At 66.0% G+C, this 17,876-nt stretch overlaps 2 protein-coding genes across 2 annotated transcripts in view; both read right to left on the reverse strand.

Annotated features, from left to right (window-relative positions):
• Positions 1-758: 758 nt before the first annotated feature.
• Positions 759-6,155, reverse strand: FRMD8 (FERM domain containing 8). The gene is made up of 10 exons (XM_084224147.1): positions 5,990-6,155; positions 5,392-5,550; positions 4,778-4,879; positions 4,638-4,696; positions 4,344-4,510; positions 3,828-4,016; positions 2,864-2,987; positions 2,606-2,788; positions 1,728-1,932; positions 759-980 (listed from the first exon to the last, which is right to left on the reverse strand). The coding sequence occupies exons 1-10, from the start codon at positions 6,045-6,047 to the stop codon at positions 853-855; spliced, it is 1,374 nt and encodes a 457-aa protein (XP_084080273.1). The 5' UTR covers positions 6,048-6,155; the 3' UTR covers positions 759-852.
• A 636-nt stretch (positions 6,156-6,791) lies between these two features.
• Positions 6,792-17,876, reverse strand: part of LOC311164517 (neurexin-2-like) — a gene marked incomplete at both ends in the record, with an annotated part of 201,582 nt that continues 190,497 nt past the window's right edge. Inside the window, 7 exon segments of the mRNA XM_084224007.1 lie at positions 6,792-7,120; positions 10,263-10,289; positions 10,292-10,373; positions 10,785-11,104; positions 13,324-13,413; positions 15,532-15,703; positions 17,081-17,262. Coding sequence (XP_084080133.1) covers positions 6,792-7,120; positions 10,263-10,289; positions 10,292-10,373; positions 10,785-11,104; positions 13,324-13,413; positions 15,532-15,703; positions 17,081-17,262 — 1,202 coding nt within the window.

Below are 17,876 nucleotides of genomic sequence, written 5' to 3' on the forward strand. Positions count from 1 at the left end.
AGGACTGAGGCGGTTTTGCCGCAGAGTGGAGGCGTGTGGGGTTTATGGGTAGAAAATGTGATATTTTGGATAAACGCAGCCCTGCTGGGTGGGAAAAAGAGAGGAAAAAGGGGTTAAATAGTGAAATAGGGGGATTTGGGGTGGGTCTGTGAAGGTCCCAAATGGACAACGAGCGATGCCCCAAAATCAGTAGGACTTGCCTCAAAAATAGTGGAATTTGTCCCAAAGGTCTCATTAGTGCTAATGAGAGGGAGAAGTCCCTGACACAGGTGTGGCACGTGTGACAAGTGTGACAAGTGTGACACAGCGTGTCCCGGAGTGCCCAGCCCGAAATGGCCGCTGCTGTCACGTGGGGCCGCCATTTGGCTACGTTGGCCCCAAACCCCCCAGAAATGGCCCCAAACTGCTGCAGCTTGTCCCAAACCCCCCTGAATGGACCCCAAGCCGCCTGGAATAGGCCCCAAACCCCCCAGAACTGGCCCCAAAATGTCCCAACTCCACTGAAAGTGGCCTCAGACCCCCCAGGAACTGACTGGAAAATGCCCTGCATGATCCCAAATCAGCCCCAAATATCCCAAACTAGCTCAAAACTGCCACGAATTAACCCCAAACACCCCAAATAACTCACAAACCACCCAGAATCATCCCAAACTGGTACCAAACTGCCTCAGACTGCTCTGGATTAGCCCCAAATCAACCTAAATTAGCCCCAAATTCCACCAAACCCTGCCCGGGAAGAGGGGGCGGGGGGGCAGTGCAGTTTATTTGGGGGTGTGGGTACAAAAGAGGTGTGTGGGGGGTTCCCAGTGCTCCCAGTCTGAACTGGGAGGGGTTTGGGGGGCTCGGGGGGGCTCAGCCCTGCTCGGAGCCGGCCCCCCCCGTGCCCCCCGCCACGGGGCTGTAGGAGCCGCCCCCGGTCCCCCCCCGGCTGAAGAAGGACGCCGAGCGCCGGGGGGGCTTCACCCGCCGCAGCTCCTCCCCTGGGGGGGACATTGGGGTGGGATTTAGGGCAGGAACCGCCTCGGGGTCCCCTGTGCCACCCCCCGGGTGTCCCAATTACCCCCTCACCCGGCCATGTTCCCCCAGACCACCCTGTACCCTGTGCCCCTGCTCGTCATATTCCCCCCAAGGTCCCTGTCCCCCCCCTCGATGTCCCTCTGACCGCCCTCCTGTCCCCCTCCTCGACCTCATGTCCCCTAACCCCCCAGAAGCAGGGGTCACTCCATGTGTGTGTGTCTCCATGTCCCCCATGTCCCCGCTGTCCCCCATGTCGTACATGACCCCCATGTCCCTGCTATGCCCGCTGTCCCCCATGTCCCCGCTGTCCCCCACATCCCGCATGTCCCCCATGTCCCTGCTGCCCCCGACGTCCCTGCTATCCCCCATGTCCCCGAGGTCCTGGCTGTCCCAGCTGTCCCCCATGTCCCCACGGTCCCCGATGTCCTGGCTGTCCCTGATGTCCCTGCAGTCCCCCATGTCCCACGGTCCCCGATATCCCAGTTGTCTCCGATGTCCCGGTTGTCCTCGATGTCCCGGCTGTCCCCCATGTCCCGCTGTCCCCCATGTCCCGGCTGTCCCTGATGTCCCGGCTGTCCCTGATGTCCTGGCTGTCCCCCATGTCCCGCTGTCCCCCATGTCCCGTTGTCCCCCATGTCCCGGCTGTCCCCCATGTCCCGTTGTCCCCCATGTCCCCGCGGTCCCCCATGTCCCGCTGTCGCCTGTCGCACCCTCCCGCACGTAGTCGATGGTCGCGAGGCGCTGCAGGCGGGGCCGGGTCACGCTCTCCTGCCGCCGCAAGGGGGCGCCACGTGCGCCGGCCGCCTCGGGGGGCGTGGCCGCTGCGGCGGCGGCGGGCGGGGCCTGCTCTTCGGAGGGCGGGGCCGCCCCGCCCAGCTCGATGCAGCACTCGATGAGGGCGCTCATCAGCTCCGCCTGGGGGCGCTGTCAGCACCAGAACGAGACCCCCGGGACCCCCCCCGGGACCCCCAAAACCCCCGGGACTCCCCCCCAGGACCCTCTCCGGGAGCCACCCAACCTTCCCCCCCAGGATACCCCCCCTAGGGACCCCCCCGGGGCACACAAATCCCCTCCATGGACCCCCAAACCCCTCCGGGACCCTCCCCAGGAACCCACCAATTCGACCCCAGGACGCCCCCCCAGAGACTCACAAAGTCCCCCCAGGTATCACCCACAACCCCTCCGGCACCCCGCCCCAGGGAACCCCCCAAGCTTTTCCCCCAGGACGCCCCCCTAGAGACCCCCCAGGACCCACAAACCCACCCAAGGCACACCCAAACCCCTCTAGGAACCCCCCCAGGGACCCCCAAATCCACCCCAGAGACCCCCAAACCGACCCCCCTGGGAACCCCAAACACATCCCAGGGATACCCAAACAAACACCCCTGGGATCACCCCAGGACCCCCAAACTCTGGGGCCTCCAAACTGTCCCTCAACACCCCCAAACCGACCCTCCCAGGATCCCCAACACCCCCCAAACTGATCCCCCAGGGACCCCCACCAGCTGCCCCCTCCAGCGCTCCCAAACCCTCTGCCTGCTCCCCCAAATTCCCTCCCCAGATCCCCCCACCTGCCCCGTGCCCACACCTGTGGGGAGAACACGCGCAGCAGTCGGTTCACGGGGGCTCCCTCGTGGTCCCCATCGAACTCCAACCACAGCTGGGGGGGCTCCGTGGGGTCCCCTTCCTGCCCCCCGGGGTCCCCGTCCTGCCCCACGGCCCCCACCAGCTCCCAGCACAGCTCGGGGTACGTCAGGGACAGCAGCACGTGCTGGGGGGGCACGAGGGGGGTCACCCACAGAGCCCCCCTGACCCCCATCCTGCCCCCCCAGACCCCCCCCAATACCTTCTGGCGGGGGTCAATGATGGTGACCCCCTCGAGCCCCACGGCCACGCTGACGGGGCGCAGCCCCCCCCGGGCCAGCAGCCCCCCCGACGGCCGCTCAATGGCTCCCGGGAAAAAGGCACACCTGGAGGGGGGGGAACACACCTGGGTCACCCCCAAACCCCAAATTCTGGTTCCCCCCAAATTCATGGCGCCTCCGGTGCAGTGTGGCATCAGTTGGGGGGGTCAAGATGCTGGGGGGTGTCCCTGGGGGCCCGGATATGGAGGAACTTGGGGGTCTAGAAGGAGTCCTGGGGAGGGGGGGGGTTCACTGTGGGTCTGGGGGAGTCTGTGGGGCTCAGACATTGGGGGGTCCCTGGGAGAGTTCCCTGGGGGTCTGTGGGGCCCATTACATGTCTCTGAGGGGCAGGGTGGGTGCACGGGGGAGTCTTTTGGGGCTCCCTGGTGATCTGGGGGGGGTTCCTGTCATTATGGGGGGGTCCCTGAGGTCTGCAGGGGTCCCTGGGAGGGGTCTTGGTGACGTTCCCTGAGGGTCTGGGGGCGCCAGTGGGGGATGTCCCATTCGGGGTGTCTCATGGGGGCTGTCCCACTGAGGTGTCCCTTTTGGGGTGTCCCCCAGGGGTCTCTAACTGGGGGGTCTCTAACTTTGGGGGTGTGTGTCCCTTTGAGGTGTCCCTTTTGGAGTGTTCCCCGGGGGTCTCTAATTGGGGGTTGTCCCATGGGGGGTGTCCCATGGGGGGGTGTCCCTTTTGGGGTGTCCCATTGAGGTGTCCCTTTTGGGGTGTCCCATGGGGGGGTGTCCCTTTTGGGGTGTCTCATTGAGGTGTCCCTTTTGGGGTGTCCCATGGGGGGGTGTCCCTTTTGGGGTGTCCCATTGAGGTGTCCCTTTTGGGGTGTCCCATGGGGGGGTGTCCCTTTTGGGGTGTCCCCCGGGGGTCTCTAACCGGGGTCCCCCCCCCCTCACCCGTAGCCGGGCAGGGCGTGGCAGCGGCGCAGGAAGTCCCGGTACAATCCAGCAGGGGGCGCCTCGGGGCCCGGCGCACGCGCAAACGCCTCGAGCAGCCGCTGGGCGGGGCCCGGCTCGCGCGAGCGGCGGAACAGCGCCCCCCAGCGGGCCGGAGGACCCGGCGGCAGCAGCTCCCCCAGCAGCGGCCTGGGGGGGACACCGGGGGGTCAGGGGGGGTCACACGGGGACCGGGAGGGGCACGGGAGGAACGTGGGGGTCAGGGGGTACCGTGTGGCCGGGGGATGGGGGTTCCGTGGGGTGGGGCGGTCCAGGAGGGGTTCCCGTGGGTAGGTCTCAGGTGTGGGAGGGGTCCCAGGTGGAGGGGATCCCGTGTGTGGTCGCGTGGGAGGGTCCCGGGGGGAAGGGGGTCGCGGGGGTGGTCATGGGTGGGGTCCTAAAGGGAGTCCCAGAGGTTGCCACGGGTGGGGGTCCCATGGGCAGGGGTCCCGCGGGCAGGGTCCGGCCGGTGCTGACCGCAGGCTGAGCTCCGTGTGCCGGCCGGGCTCGAAGGGCCCCAGGCGCAGGCGGCAGCTGAGCCCCCCCAGCTCGGCCGCCTCGGGGGGGTCCACGGGGTAGCGCCCCCCCTTCAGCTGCTCCCGCGCCTCCTCATAGAGCAACCGGAGCAGCTCCTCCTCCTGCAGCTGAGACCCCCAGACACCCCCAGGTCACCCAGAGAGACCCCCAAACCACTGCAGACCCCACCCTGAACCCCCCCGTGTCCCCCTCCCATAGATCCCCCCACACCGGGGACCCCCCTGACCCCCTCACCTCCAGCTCGCGGCTCTTGGGGAAGAACACGTTCCTGCGCAGCTGCAGACACGGCTCATCTGGGGGGGCAGGGGGTCAGTGGGACCCTCGAGGGGACCCTCCCGCCCCCAAAGGGTCCCCCCCGACCCCCCAGCCCTCACCTTGGGCGATGGCCGTGGGCGAGCCGAGGCTGAAGCGCAGCAGCAGCTCCGGCCAGTGCCGGACCAGGCGCAGGGGGCGATGCCGCGGCTTCAGCTGCACCTCTGGGGGGGACACAGGGCTGGCACCCACTTGGGGACCCCCACGGGCACGGGGACCCCCCCACCCCATCCTCCAGGGGGATCCTCCCATCTCCCTGTCCCTCATGGGACCCTCCAATGTCCCCTCCTCAGCGAGCAGCTCTGCTCAGAACCGAGCTGTGACCCCACGACCCCCCCATACCCCCATGGTCCCCTTTGCCTTCTGTGTCCCCATGTCCCCCATGTCCCCCTGTCCCCCCAGTGTCCCCCTGTGCCCCCTCACCAAGCAGCTCCGACCCCAACCACAGTGCGAGCTGTGCCCATGTCCCCCCAATGCCCATGTCCCCCAGTGTCCCCCTGTCCCTCCATGTCCCCCGATGTCCCCCCTGACCCCCCTGTCCCCCCTCACCGAGCAGCTCCGACCCCAACCACAGCACGAGCTGTGACCCCGCCCTGTCCATGTCCCACCAATGCCCATGTCCCTCAGTGTCCCCCTGTCCCCCCATGTCCCCCCTGTCCCCCCCTGTCCCCCTCACCGAGCAGCTCCGACCCCAGCCACAGCGCGAGGGCGTCGCCGGCGGCGGGCGGGAGGCGCAGCGCCCCCTGCAGGCGGCGCAGCAGCTCCGCGGCCGTGGGGCCCGGGGGCGGCTCCAGCGGCAGCGGCAGCGCCGACCCGTCCGGCAGGTACAGCAGGGCTGGGGCACCGGGGGGCGTGAGACCCCCCCGGGACCCCCACATAACTCCCGGGACCCCCGCACATCCCCCGGGACCCCCACACCGCCCCACAACCACCCCCGCACTGACACAGCGCCGACCCGTCCGGCAGGTACAGCGGGGCTGGGGGCACCGGGGGGCGTGAGACCCCCGCCCAGGGAGCCCCAAACCCACTCGGGACCCCCAAACCTCCCCCGCGACCCCCACCCCCAGAGTGACACACCCCCAGGACACACCCAAAGGACACACGGGGGTCCCACGGCCACGCCCTCCCCCAGACCACCCCTCAAAGTGTCCCACGCCCCTCCGGGGGTCTCACGGCCCCCAAAGCGCCGCACGCCCCTCACCCACGGGGGTCCCACGGCCACGCCCACACCTGGATTCGACGCCCCGCCCCCTCCGGTGGCCCCGCCCCCTCACCGGCGGCTCCCGGCGGGGCGGACGCGCCCTCCCCCTCCGCCTCCCCCTCCCCGTCCATGAGCGGGGTCACGGAGGGGTCACCGTGGGGTCACCGTGAGGTCACCGTGGGGTCACGGCTCCGCGCGCTCCTCGCGCCGGTCCCGCGCGCGGGGCGGAAGCGCAACGGGTGGGCGGAGAAGGCGGGGCCTATACGGTGACGTCACTATGAGGGCGTGGCCCGTGGGAGGAGGGGAGGCGCCCCCTGGCGGAGGGGAGGGCTGGGACCCCCTCCCGTGGGGAGGTTGGGGGGTCCCGGCGGATTCGGGGGGTCCCGGGGGCGGCGCAGGAAGAGGCGGAGCCGCTGTACGAAGTATAGAACCGTGTATTCCTCTGTGCGCGGCGGGGGGGCGGCCCGGGGGGGCTCGGAGGGATTGGGGGCGGCTTTTGGGGGGGTCCCGACGCCAATCGGGGCTCTCGAAATTAAAAAATAAACCCAAAGAAATACCCGGGGAGGGGGGGCGGTAAAAAACCGATCCGAGGTTGGGAAGAGGAGCGGTTGACGGGGGGGGGAGTTCCCGCACCCCTCTCGGGTGGGAGGGGGTCCCACACCCCACGCGGGGGGGTCCCGCGCGCCCCCCGCGTCCCTCCCCCACGCGCGCCGCCCCCCGGTTCCCGCGGCGGGGTCGGGGGGGGGGACACACACACAGAGAGACCACAGAGGCGCCCCCGCTGCGGCGGGGTCGGGGGGGCGGGCGGGTGACATCCCCCCGGGGGTGGCGGCGGGGGCCGGGGGGGGTCGGGGGACACGCGTGGAGACCCCCCCTCACACGTAATACTCCTTGTCCTTGTTGCGCCGCGCTTTGCCCGGCGCCTTGGGGGGCGCGGCCGCCGCCTTCTCCTTGGGGGTTCCGGCGGGCGGGGTCGGGGACGCGGCACCGGGAGCCCCTCCCGGACCCCCGCCGGGCGCGGCGGGGGCGGCCCCGATGTAGTGGCGGCTCTGGTCCACCTGGTAGGAGCCCTCGTCGCGGTTGCGGTACTTGTACATGGCGTAGAGGAGGATGAGGATGCAGAGCGCGGCGGCCGCCACGATGCCCACCACCATGCCGGTGGTGCCGCCCGCCTCCCGCACCACCTCCACCGCTCCGGGCGCGGCTGTGGGGGGCACGGGGGGGCGCCGGGTCACGGGAGGAGCCGAGCCCCCCCCGCGCCGCCCCCCGCCCGCACCCTCCCGCGGGTGCCGCTCGCCCGCCGGCACCAGCCCGGGCGGAGCCGCGCCCGCCACCGTGGGCTCGGTCCCGGCGCCGCGGGGCGCGGCCGTGGCCGCCGGGGGGGCGGCGGCCTCGGGGCTCCCCCCGCCCCCCAGCCCCGCGAAGTCCTCGTCGTCGGCCGGCGGCTGCTCGGGGCCGGGAGCGTGGCCGGGGTCGGGGTCGGGGTCCGCCGCCTCCCCCGAGGCGAAGCCCGAGGGCTCGTCGCAGTCGGGGCCGCAGCCCGGGGGGGCGCGGGGGGCGGCGGGGGGCGCGGGGGGGCCCGGGGACGCCGGCAGCACCAGCTCCCCGCCTGCGGAGACAGAAAGGGGACGGGGGGACCCCCGTCAGCCCCCGCCACCGCGCCCCGCTGCGCCCCCCGACCCCCCCCCGCCGCCTCCGGCCGCCTCCGCGCCAGCTCCGCTCTAGGTTACTTATTTCTTTTTTTTTTTTTTTTTTTTTTTTGCATTTTTAGCTAATTCCTCTACTTTTTTTTTTTTTCTCGGTTTTTTGTTTTTAAGAGCAAACCGCGGCGCTGCCGTCAACTTACATCGCGGGATGGGGCCGGGTGATTTTAGCGTGGAGGAAAAAGAAATTGCAGGAAGGAAGGGAAAGCACACAAAAAACGAGAGAAAGAGAAAAAAGAGAAAAAAAGAACAAAAAGAAAAGAAGAGAAGAGACACTCGGTGAGAAGGTGCCGCGGCCACCCCTGCGGCGCCAGCGCCCGGCCCCGGCCGGCCCCGGCCACCGCCGGCCACCACTGGCCACCGGCCCCCGGCCATCAGCCACCGGCCACTGGCCATCAGCCTTGGATCCATCTGTCCATCCATCCGTCCATCCATCCATGAACCATCCGTCCATCCCTAAATCCATCCGTGGATCCCTGAATCCATCCTTGATTCCATCCATCCATCTGTCTGTCCATCCATCCATCCATCCATCCATCCATCCATGGATCCCTGAATCCATCCTTGAATCCATCTGTCCATCCATCCATCCATCCATCCATCCATCCATCCATCCATCCGTCCATCCATCCATCCATCTGTCCATCCATCCATCCATCTGTCCATCCATCCATCCATCCATCCCTAAATCCTTCCATGGATCCCTGAATCCATCCTTGAATCCATCTATCCATCCATCCATCCATCTATTCATCCATCTATTCATCCATCTATTCATCCATCCATCCATCCGTCTGTCCATCCATCCATCCATCCATCCATCCATCCATCCATCCATCCATCCCTAAATCCTTCCATGGATCCCTAAATCCATCCTTGAATCCATGCTTGAATCCATCCATCCATCTGTCTGTCCATCCATCCATCCCTAAATCCATCCATGGATCCCTGAATCCATCCTTGAATCCATCCGTCCATCCATCCATCATCTATCCGTCTGTCCATCCATGTATCCCTGTATCCATCCGTCCATCCGTCTGTCCATCCATCCATCCAGCACCATGTCCATCCACCTGTCCAGCTTTCCATGGATCCACCCATCCGTGTGTCTGTCCGTCTATCCCGAAATCCATCTGTGCGTCCATCTCTGAATCTGTCCCCATCCCCATCCATCCATCCATCCATCCATCCATCCATCCATCCATCCATCATCCATCCGTCCGTCCATCTGTCCATCCACCCACAGACCACTTTCCATCATCCACCCGTGGTCAATTGTCCATCCACTGTCCGTCCATGTCCGTCTGTCTGTCCCCCGCTCCTCCCCATTTCCCCTGACTGCTGCCACCCCTCCCCACAAATGCGGTTTTGGGGGACCAGAGTGTCCTGGGGACACCTGTGGGGGACACCTGGGTGTCCAGGTGACACCTGTGGGTGCCAGGTGAGGCCCCAGGGGGGTCGGGGGTTCTCCGGTGTCCAGGTGACACCTGGGGGTGTCCAGGAGGTGTCACCGTGTGACACTGCGGGTGGGGGAGGGTCCTCGCCGAGGTCCTGGTGGCAGCACAGGTGTGACAGCACAGGTGTCACACAGCGTGACCCCAGACCGGGGGGTCCTCCCTGTCCGTCCGAGTGTCCGAATGTCCAAGTGTCCGTCCGTCAGGGGAAGCAGGGGGTGGGGGAGGGGCTTGCACGGCCCCTGGGCTCAGGTGTGTGCTTGGAATGGGCGGAAGCACCTGTGCAGGTGAGGGGCGGGGCCACAGGTGAGGGGCGGGGCCACAAGTGGGAGGGCGCGTGTAAGGGCGGGGCACCTGGGTGTGCAGGGGGCTGCGTTTGTGGGGTAGGTGTGAGCTCAGGTGTGTGTGCACACCTGTGTGTGTGTGTGAGCAGCTCCTGTCCAGGTGTGTGTGTGTGCACAGTTCAGATGTGTGCACCTGTCCAAGTGTGTGTGACCAGTGCAGGTGTGTGTGTATGTGCACACCTATACAGGTGTGTGTGACCAGTTCAGGTGTGTGTGCACCTGTACAGGTGTGTGTGAATACTTCAGGTATGTGCACACCTGTGCAGGTATGTGTGTGCATGTCTGTGTGTGCACACCTTCCCAGGTGTGTGTGTGCATCTGTCCAGGTGTGTGCGTGTGTGTCTACGTGTGCACACCTGTCCAGGTGTGTGTGTATCTGTGCACGCACACCTGTCCAGGTGTGTCTGTGTGCACACCTGTCCAGGTGTATGAGCAGCTCCCAAACCCGCTTGTCTCCCTGCCGTGAGCAGCCTGGCACGTTCCCTGCTCACACGCGTGTGCAACACCCCCGCCCCCCTGAACACCTGTGCATGTGCACTCCCCCTGAACACCTGTGCGTGTGCACTCCCCATGAACACCTGTGCGTGTGCACTCCCCCTGACCACCTGTGCGTGTGCACTCCCCACACCTGTGCGTGTGCACTCCCCCTGAACACCTGTGCGTGTGCACTCCCCCTGAACACCTGTGCGTGTGCACTCCCCCACACCTGTGCGTGTGCACTCCCCCTGAGCACCTGTGCGTGTGCACTCCCCACACCTGTGCGTGTGCACTCCCCACACCTGTGTGGGGGTCTCGGCCCCGCGGGGGGGTGGGGCAGAGCCCCGGGCTCTGCGGCCGTGCCACACGCGCGTGCCCGGGGCCCCGGAGCAGCACCCACCTGTGCCCGGCTCACACTCCTCCAGGTCCTCGTCATCGCTCGGACACTCGGCCGAGGCCACCAGCAGATCGTCCGTGTTCTGGGGGGGGGGTCACCCGAGGTGGGGGAGGGGTCAGTGCGGGTCTGGGGACCCCCAAACCCCCCTCACCCCCACCCCCAGACCCCTCCAGGGGTCACCTGAGCGCACTCAGGTGTGCAGGATCCAGCCCCTCCCTGGGGTCCGCCCACACCTGCCCCTCCCACAGCACCCTCTCAGCCCCCCTCCCCCCCCCATCCAACCCTTGGGACCCCCCCATCCTCCCCCAAATTCCCTGCAGACCCTCCCCCCTTTTACCCCCCCATCCCCCATCCTTGGTAGGAACCTCCCTCAATCCTTTCCCCCCCCCCAATTCCCCACTCCCCATTTACCTGTCCCAGTGCCCCCCCACCCAAACCCCCCCCCCACCATATCCCCCCCCCAGACCCACCTTTTCCCCCCTCCCCACTTTACCTGGGCGACGGTGTCGCGCAGGGTGGGCGAGCGCCCGCGGCGGGTGGTGGTCGTGGCCATGGTGGTGGTGGTCTCCATGATGGTGGTGGCCATGTCGGGGGGCGCGGGGGTGGCGCCGGGGGGCGCGGGGGGCGGGGGGGGGTCCCCCACGAGCCGCAGGTCCCCCTCGAGCCGCACGCGGGGGTGTCCCTCGGCCGCCAGCGCCAGCAGCTTCAGCCCGTTGTAGTAGAGCCCCGAGAGCTGCCCCTGGAAGGGGCGGCCGCGGTCCCGGCCCCCCACCCGCACGCGCGCCTGGCTGTTGAAGATGGTCAGCTGCCGGCCTGGGGGGGAAACGGGGGGCTCGCACACCTGGCACACCTGGTACCGGCTCACCTGTGTCACCTGTGCTACCCTGATAATGTCACCCTGACATTGTCACCTCACCCACACACATCCCCCTGGCTGGTGGAGAGGGGCAGCTGCCGGCCTGGGGGGGAAACGGGGGGCTCGCACACCTGGCACACCTTGTACCGCCTCACCTGTGTCACCTGTGCTACCCTGACATTGCCACCTCACCCCCACACACACAGCCCCCCGGCTGGTGGAGAGGTGCAGCTGCCGGCCTGGGGGGGAGAGGGGGGGCTCGCACACCTGGTACCTGCACACCTGTGTCACCTGTGTCACCTGTGCTACCCTGATAATGTCACCCTGACATTGTCACCTCACCCACACACATCCCCCTGGCTGGTGGAGAGGGGCAGCTGCCGGCCTGGGGGGAAACGGGGGGCTCGCACACCTGGCACACCTGATACCGGCGCACCTGTGTCACCTGTATCACCTGTACTACCCTGACATTGTCACCCCAACACTGTGACCTCAATGCCGTCACCCTGACACTGTCACCCCATGCTCACACGGCCCCCCCATGGATGGAGAGGGGGGGCTCACACACCTGGCACACCTGGCACTGGCTCACCTGGCTTATCCTGACACTGTCGCCCTGACACTGTCCCATGGATGGACAGGGCAGCTGCACACCTGGCACAGCCTTATCCCCACACCTGGCACACCTGGCATGGACTCACCCCATACCTGCCACACCTGGCATGGCTTTACCCTACACCTGGAACACCTGGCATGGACTCATCCCACACCTGGCATGGCTTTACCCCACACCTGGCACACCTGGCATGGCCTTGCCCCACACCTGGCACACCTGGCATGGCCTTGCCCCACACCTGGCATGTCCCCACACTGCCCCACCTGCCTCACCCTGCCACGCCCACCCCCCACCGTCCCCCGCCCGCACACCTGGGCACACCTGGATGTGCCTCTCACCCCCTCCCACCCCCACCCCCCTCCCCCCCGGGCAGTTAAAGGGACCCCAACGCCCCCCCCCGGCCCCCGGCTCCGCTCGGGCTCAATTCGGCCAATTTTGGGTCATTTGGGGCGGGGGGGAGGGGCAGGGGCCCTGCCTGGGCGGGGCCGGGGCGTGCGAGGCTGGGGCGGCTCCTGTGCACACCTGGGGCTGCAGGGCGGACACACCTGTGCACCTTCCTCTCACACACCTGGCCCTGCTGTGCACCCGGTGCACACCTGCCCTCGTGCACACCTGGCCTCGGTGCACACCTGGAACACACCCCAGCCTTGGTGCACACCTGTCCTGTTCACACCCGCTGCCATGGCACACACCTGGTGCACACCTGGTGCGCATCCCAGCCATGGCACACACCTGGCGCACACCTGGTGCGCATCCCAGCCATGGCACACACCTGGCTCACACCTGGTGCACACCTGGTGAAAATCCCAGCCATGGCACATATCTGGCACACACCTGGTGCTCACCTGGCGCACACCTGTCCTGTGCACACCTGGCGCACGCCCCAGCTGTGGTGCACACCTGGTGCTCACCTGGTGCACACCTGTCCTGTGCACACCTGGCGCACGCCCCAGCCGTGGTGCACACCTGGCGCACACCTGTCCTGCGCACACCTGGCGCAGCCCCGGCCCCGGGCAGTGGCGGGGCAGGTGCGGGTTAGGGGGTTTAGCGGGTTTATGCGGCTTTAGGGGGGCTCTGGGCTCAGCGCGGTTTAGGGGGGCCGTTAGGTGCGTTAGCATCCCTTTAACCAGGTAATGAGGGGGCGGGGCAGGGGCTGGCCCCTCCCCCAACACCTGGGCTCCTTCCCCGGACACCTGGGGGGGGTCCCTGGACAACGGGGTCCTCCGGGACGTGGCTCCTGGACACCTGTGGGGCCCAGGTGCTGCGACCCCCAAATATCGGGGTCCCAAATGCCAGGATCCCCGAACACCTGGGACCCCAAACAGGTGGGTCCCGCACACCTGAGTCCCCACATTCCGGGGTGCCCAGGTGTGGGAGCCTCCAGGTGTTGGGGGATCCCAGACACTCCCCAAATCAGTGGCTTCCAGACACCTGGGACCCCCAAAACCTCTGGGTCCCGGCCACACAAGCAGGTGTGCCCAGGTGTGGGGAGCGCCCGGGTGTGGGGGGGTGCCCAGGTGTGGGGGGTGCCCAGGTGTGGGGGGCGCTCGCTGCCGTTACCTTTGTCGAGCAGCCACTCATCGACCACCCGCCCCAGGCGGAAGGGGATGCGCTGCCGCGCCAGCGCCAGCCGCTCGCTGTCCCCGCTGCCTTCGGAGGGAGGAGAAGAGCGTTACGGGGACACGGGGCAGGGCACGGGGACACCGGCACGGGGACACCGGCACGGGGTGGCACCGGCGGGGGCATCGGCGGCGGCGGCACGGCCGTGGCACCGCGGCACGGCATGGTGGCACCGCGGCCTTGGGGGCGGCGGCGCTGTGGTGGGACCGTGGTGACGATGGCGTCGTTGGTGCCACCGTGATGGGACCGTGGTGTCATTGTTAGTGGCATCACTGGTGTCACCGTCAATGTCACCAAGTTGGGACCGTGGTGTCATTGTTAGTGGCACTCTTGGTGTCACCATCAATGTCACCTTGATGGGACCATGGTGTCATGGTTAGTGGCATCACTGGTGTCACCATCAATGTCACCATGATGGGACCACGGTCTCATTGTTAGTGGCACTCTTGGTGTCACCGTCAGTGTCACCATGGTGGGACCGCAGTCTCATTGTTAGTGGCATCACTGGTGTCACCATCAATGTCACCATGATGGAACCGTGGTGTCATTGTTAGTGACCAGTCAGTGGCACTCTTGGTGTCACCATCAATGTCACCATGATGGGACCATGGTCCCAATGGCATCATTGGTGTCACCAAGATGGGACCGTGGTGTCATTGTTAATGGTGTCACCGTCAATGTCACCATGGTGGGACCATGGTGCCATCAGTTAGTGACCAGTTAGTGGCACTCTTGGTGTGACCATCAATGTCACCATGGTGGGACCAGTCCCAATGGCATTGTTGGTGCCACCAAGATGGGATCCTGGTGTCATTGTTAGTGGCATCACTGGTGTCACCATCAATGTCACCATGATGGGACCATGGTCTCATTGTTAGTGGCATCACTGGTGTCACCACAGTGGGACTGTGGCCTTGTCATTGGCGTCACCATCACTGTCACCATGGTGGCACCACAGTCTCATTGTACAGTTAGTGGCATCACTGGTGTCACCGTCAATGTCACCAAGATGGGACTGTGTTCTCGATGGCATCGTTGGTGTCACCAAGGTGGGACCATGGTCCCAATGGCATCATTGGTGTCACCAAGGTGGGACCGTGGTCTCAGGGCATCGCTGGTGTCACCACTGCGGGACCATGGCCTTGCCATTGGTGTCACCATCAGTGTCACCAAGATGGGACCATGGTGTCATCATTAGTGGCACTCTTGGTGTCACCAGCAGTGTCACCATGATGGGACCGTGGTCTCATTGTTAGTGGCATCATTGGTGTCACCACTGTAGGATCATGACCTTGCCACTGGTGTCACCATCAGCGTCACCATGACGGGACTGGCCTGGCCACTGCTGTCACCATCAATGTCATCACGGTGGGACCATGACCTCATCACTGGTGGCGCCATCGGTGTCACCATCAGTGTCAACCATGATGGGATCAAGATGTCACCACCAGTGCCACCACGGTGGGACTGTGGCACAACCATCATGTCACCTTTAGTGCCACCACAGGCGTCACCACTGGTGCCACCGCGCTGTGACCACGGTGTGACCATCAGTGTCCCCACAGCCATGACACCCCTGCTGATGTCCCCAGCCCTGGCCGTGGTGTCACCGGGGTGGGGGTGGGGTTGGCCCTCGGGGGGTTTATGTGGCCTTTAGGGGGGCATTAGCGGGGGAGGGGCGGGGGGGTGGCCGTGGGACCCCTCGTTAGCGCTGCCTCATTAGTGCCCTCGTTAGGGGGGGGCCCTGGGGGTGTCCCCAAGCACCTGGGGTGACCCCGGGGTGTCCGAAGGTGCCGTGGGGGGCTTGAGGGGGCTCTGGGGGTGCCCAGGGGTCCCTATAGGTACCTTAGGGGTGTCCCAGGGGTGTCCCTGTGGCGTCTCAAGGTGTCCCCAAGCACCTGGGGTGTCCCTTGGGTGTCTGGGGGAGCCCCGAGTGGTACCTGGGGGTACCTGGGGGGTCTGTAGGAGCCCTGGGGGGTACCTAGGGACACCTAAGGGCTACCTGGGGTTACCTGGGGGGTGCCTGTGGGGTCTGTAGGAGCCCTGGAGGGTACCTGGAGGGTACCTGGAGGTACCTGGGGAACACCTGGGCCATACCTGGGGGTGTCTCTAGGGGCCCTGGGGTGCCCGGGGCGCGGCGGGGGGTACCTGGCGGGTAGCGCTCGTGCAGGGGGCCGCCGTCCACCTGGAGCGTGGCGTTGCCGCCGCTGCGCGTGAAGCGGACGACGTGGAAGCGCCCATCGCTGACGGCCGCCCCCCGCTCCTCCAGCGCGATGTCCTCGGTGCCCACGTTGAACAGGACCCCCACGGCCCCCTGCACCTGCAGGGTGGGCACGGCGGGCGCCGGTGGGTGCCTGACCCACTTCCCCCCAGACCTGCACCCCAATTTTGGCCCCTCTCATGATGCAGGAAATCACCAAATCTGGATTTTAACAGGAACCCACAGAGCGCCTTTTCCCCCCGGATCCCCAAACCCTCCCAGGACCCCCAGACCCCAATTATTTTTCCCTCCTGCGGAGCTTCAGGATGTCAGCAAATCCAGCCTTTAGCAGGAAGCCTCGGAGCCCCCCGGGACCCCCATCAAACCCCCTGCACCCCGATTTTGTCCCCTCTTATGATGGGGAGCTGTGGGAATTCACCAAACCCGGCCTTGACCAGGAGTCCCCAGAGCCCCCAGACCCCCAGGACCCCCATGAAACCCCCCAACCCCTAATTTATGATGCAGAACTGCAGGAAATCACCAAGTCCAGGGACCCCTGGAGATCTCCTGAAGATCCCCTGCACCCCCAGAACCCCAGCACCCCCGTGCCCCAATTTCTGACCCCCCTTACAATGTGGAGCTGCAGGACTTTGCTGAGCCCGGCCGCGCTCTCCACGCGCAGCAGCACCCCCAGACCCCTAAACTCCCCTAAACCCCCAGACCCCTAAACCCTCCTGTACCTCCAGGCCCTGCCAGCCCCCCCAGCACCCCCGTACCCCAATTTTTTGCCCCCCTGTACAATGTGGAGCTGCAGGAAGTCGCCGAGGCCGGCCGCGCTCTCCACGCGCAGCAGCACCCCCAGACCCCCTTAAACCCCCCTAAACCCCCCTAAACCCCCAGACCCCTAAACTCCTTTGTACCTCTAACCCCTCCCAGCCCCTCCAGCACCCCCGTACCCCAATTTTTTGCCCCCCTTACAACGTGGAGCTCCAGGACTTGGCCAAGACTGGCCGCGCTCTCCACGCAGCAGCACCCCCAGACCGCCCTAAACCCCCCTAAACTCCCCTAAACCCCCCTAAAACCCCAGACCCCTAAACTCCCTTGTACCTCCAGCCCCTCCCAGCACCCTCGTACCCCAATTTTTTGCCCTCCCTTACAATGTGGAGCTGCAGGAAGTCGCCGAGGCCGGCCGCGCTCTCCACGCGCAGCAGCACCCCCAGACCGCCCTAAACCCCCCCTAAACCCCCTTAAACCCCCAGACCCCTAAACCCTCCTGTACCTCCAGGCCCTGCCAGCCCCCCCAGCACCCCCGTACCTCAATTTTTTGCCCCCCTGTACAATGTGGAGCTGCAGGAAGTCGCCGAGGCCGGCCGCGCTCTCCACGCGCAGCAGCACCCCCAGACCCCCTTAAACCCCCCTAAATCCCCTTAAACCCCAAGACCCCTAAACCTCCAGCCCCCCAGCACCCCCGTACCCCAATTTTTTGCCCTCCCTTACAATGTGGAGCTGCAGGAAGTCGCCGAGGCCGGCCGCGCTCTCCACGCGCAGCAGCACCGCGTCTCGCTGCCGGGTGCTGAAGCCCAGGGCCAGGCGGTCAGCGCGGGTGCTGGGCCGGTCATTGGGGGGCCACGTGTAGGTGATCAGGGCCCCCCCCTTGCCGAAAATGTACGTGGTGCCCGCTGGGGGGGGAGAGAAAAATGGGGGGTCAGGGGGGCAGCCAGATCTGGGGGGAGCACAGGGCAGGGGGGCTCAGGAGGTCCGGGGGAATTTGGGCACGTGGGGGGGTCCAGGAGGGACCCCGGAGTTTGGGGTGAACTGGAATTTTTGTTGGGGGGGGACCCCAGAGTTTATGGGGGTCCTTGAATTTGGGGGGTCTGCAAGATCCAGGGGGACCCTGAGGGATAGGGAGGGCTCTGAGAGCTGGGGGGGGGGGGTCCGTGAATTTGGGGGAGGGGCTGTGGGACCATCAGGACCCCCCCCCCCAATGTCTGGGGGTCCCTCTTGTCACCCTGCCCCCCCCCCCCCCCATGGCCTTGCATGAGGGCTCAGGGTGCACAAACACACCCAAAATACATCCAAAACCAGCCAAAAACTCAAAAAAAACCCCAAAACAGCCAAACACACCCCAAACCAGCCAAACACACTCAAAAACACCACAAAACACCCCAAAACCACCACAACACACCCCGAAACACCACAAAACACCCAAAACCACCACAGAACACCCAAACACACCCCAAAAACCCCAAACCAGTCCAAAATACCCTCAAAACACCCAAACACCCCACCAAAA

This window comes from Fringilla coelebs, assembly GCF_963513975.1.
Source record: "Fringilla coelebs genome assembly, chromosome: 33".
Lineage (NCBI taxonomy): Eukaryota > Metazoa > Chordata > Aves > Passeriformes > Fringillidae > Fringilla > Fringilla coelebs.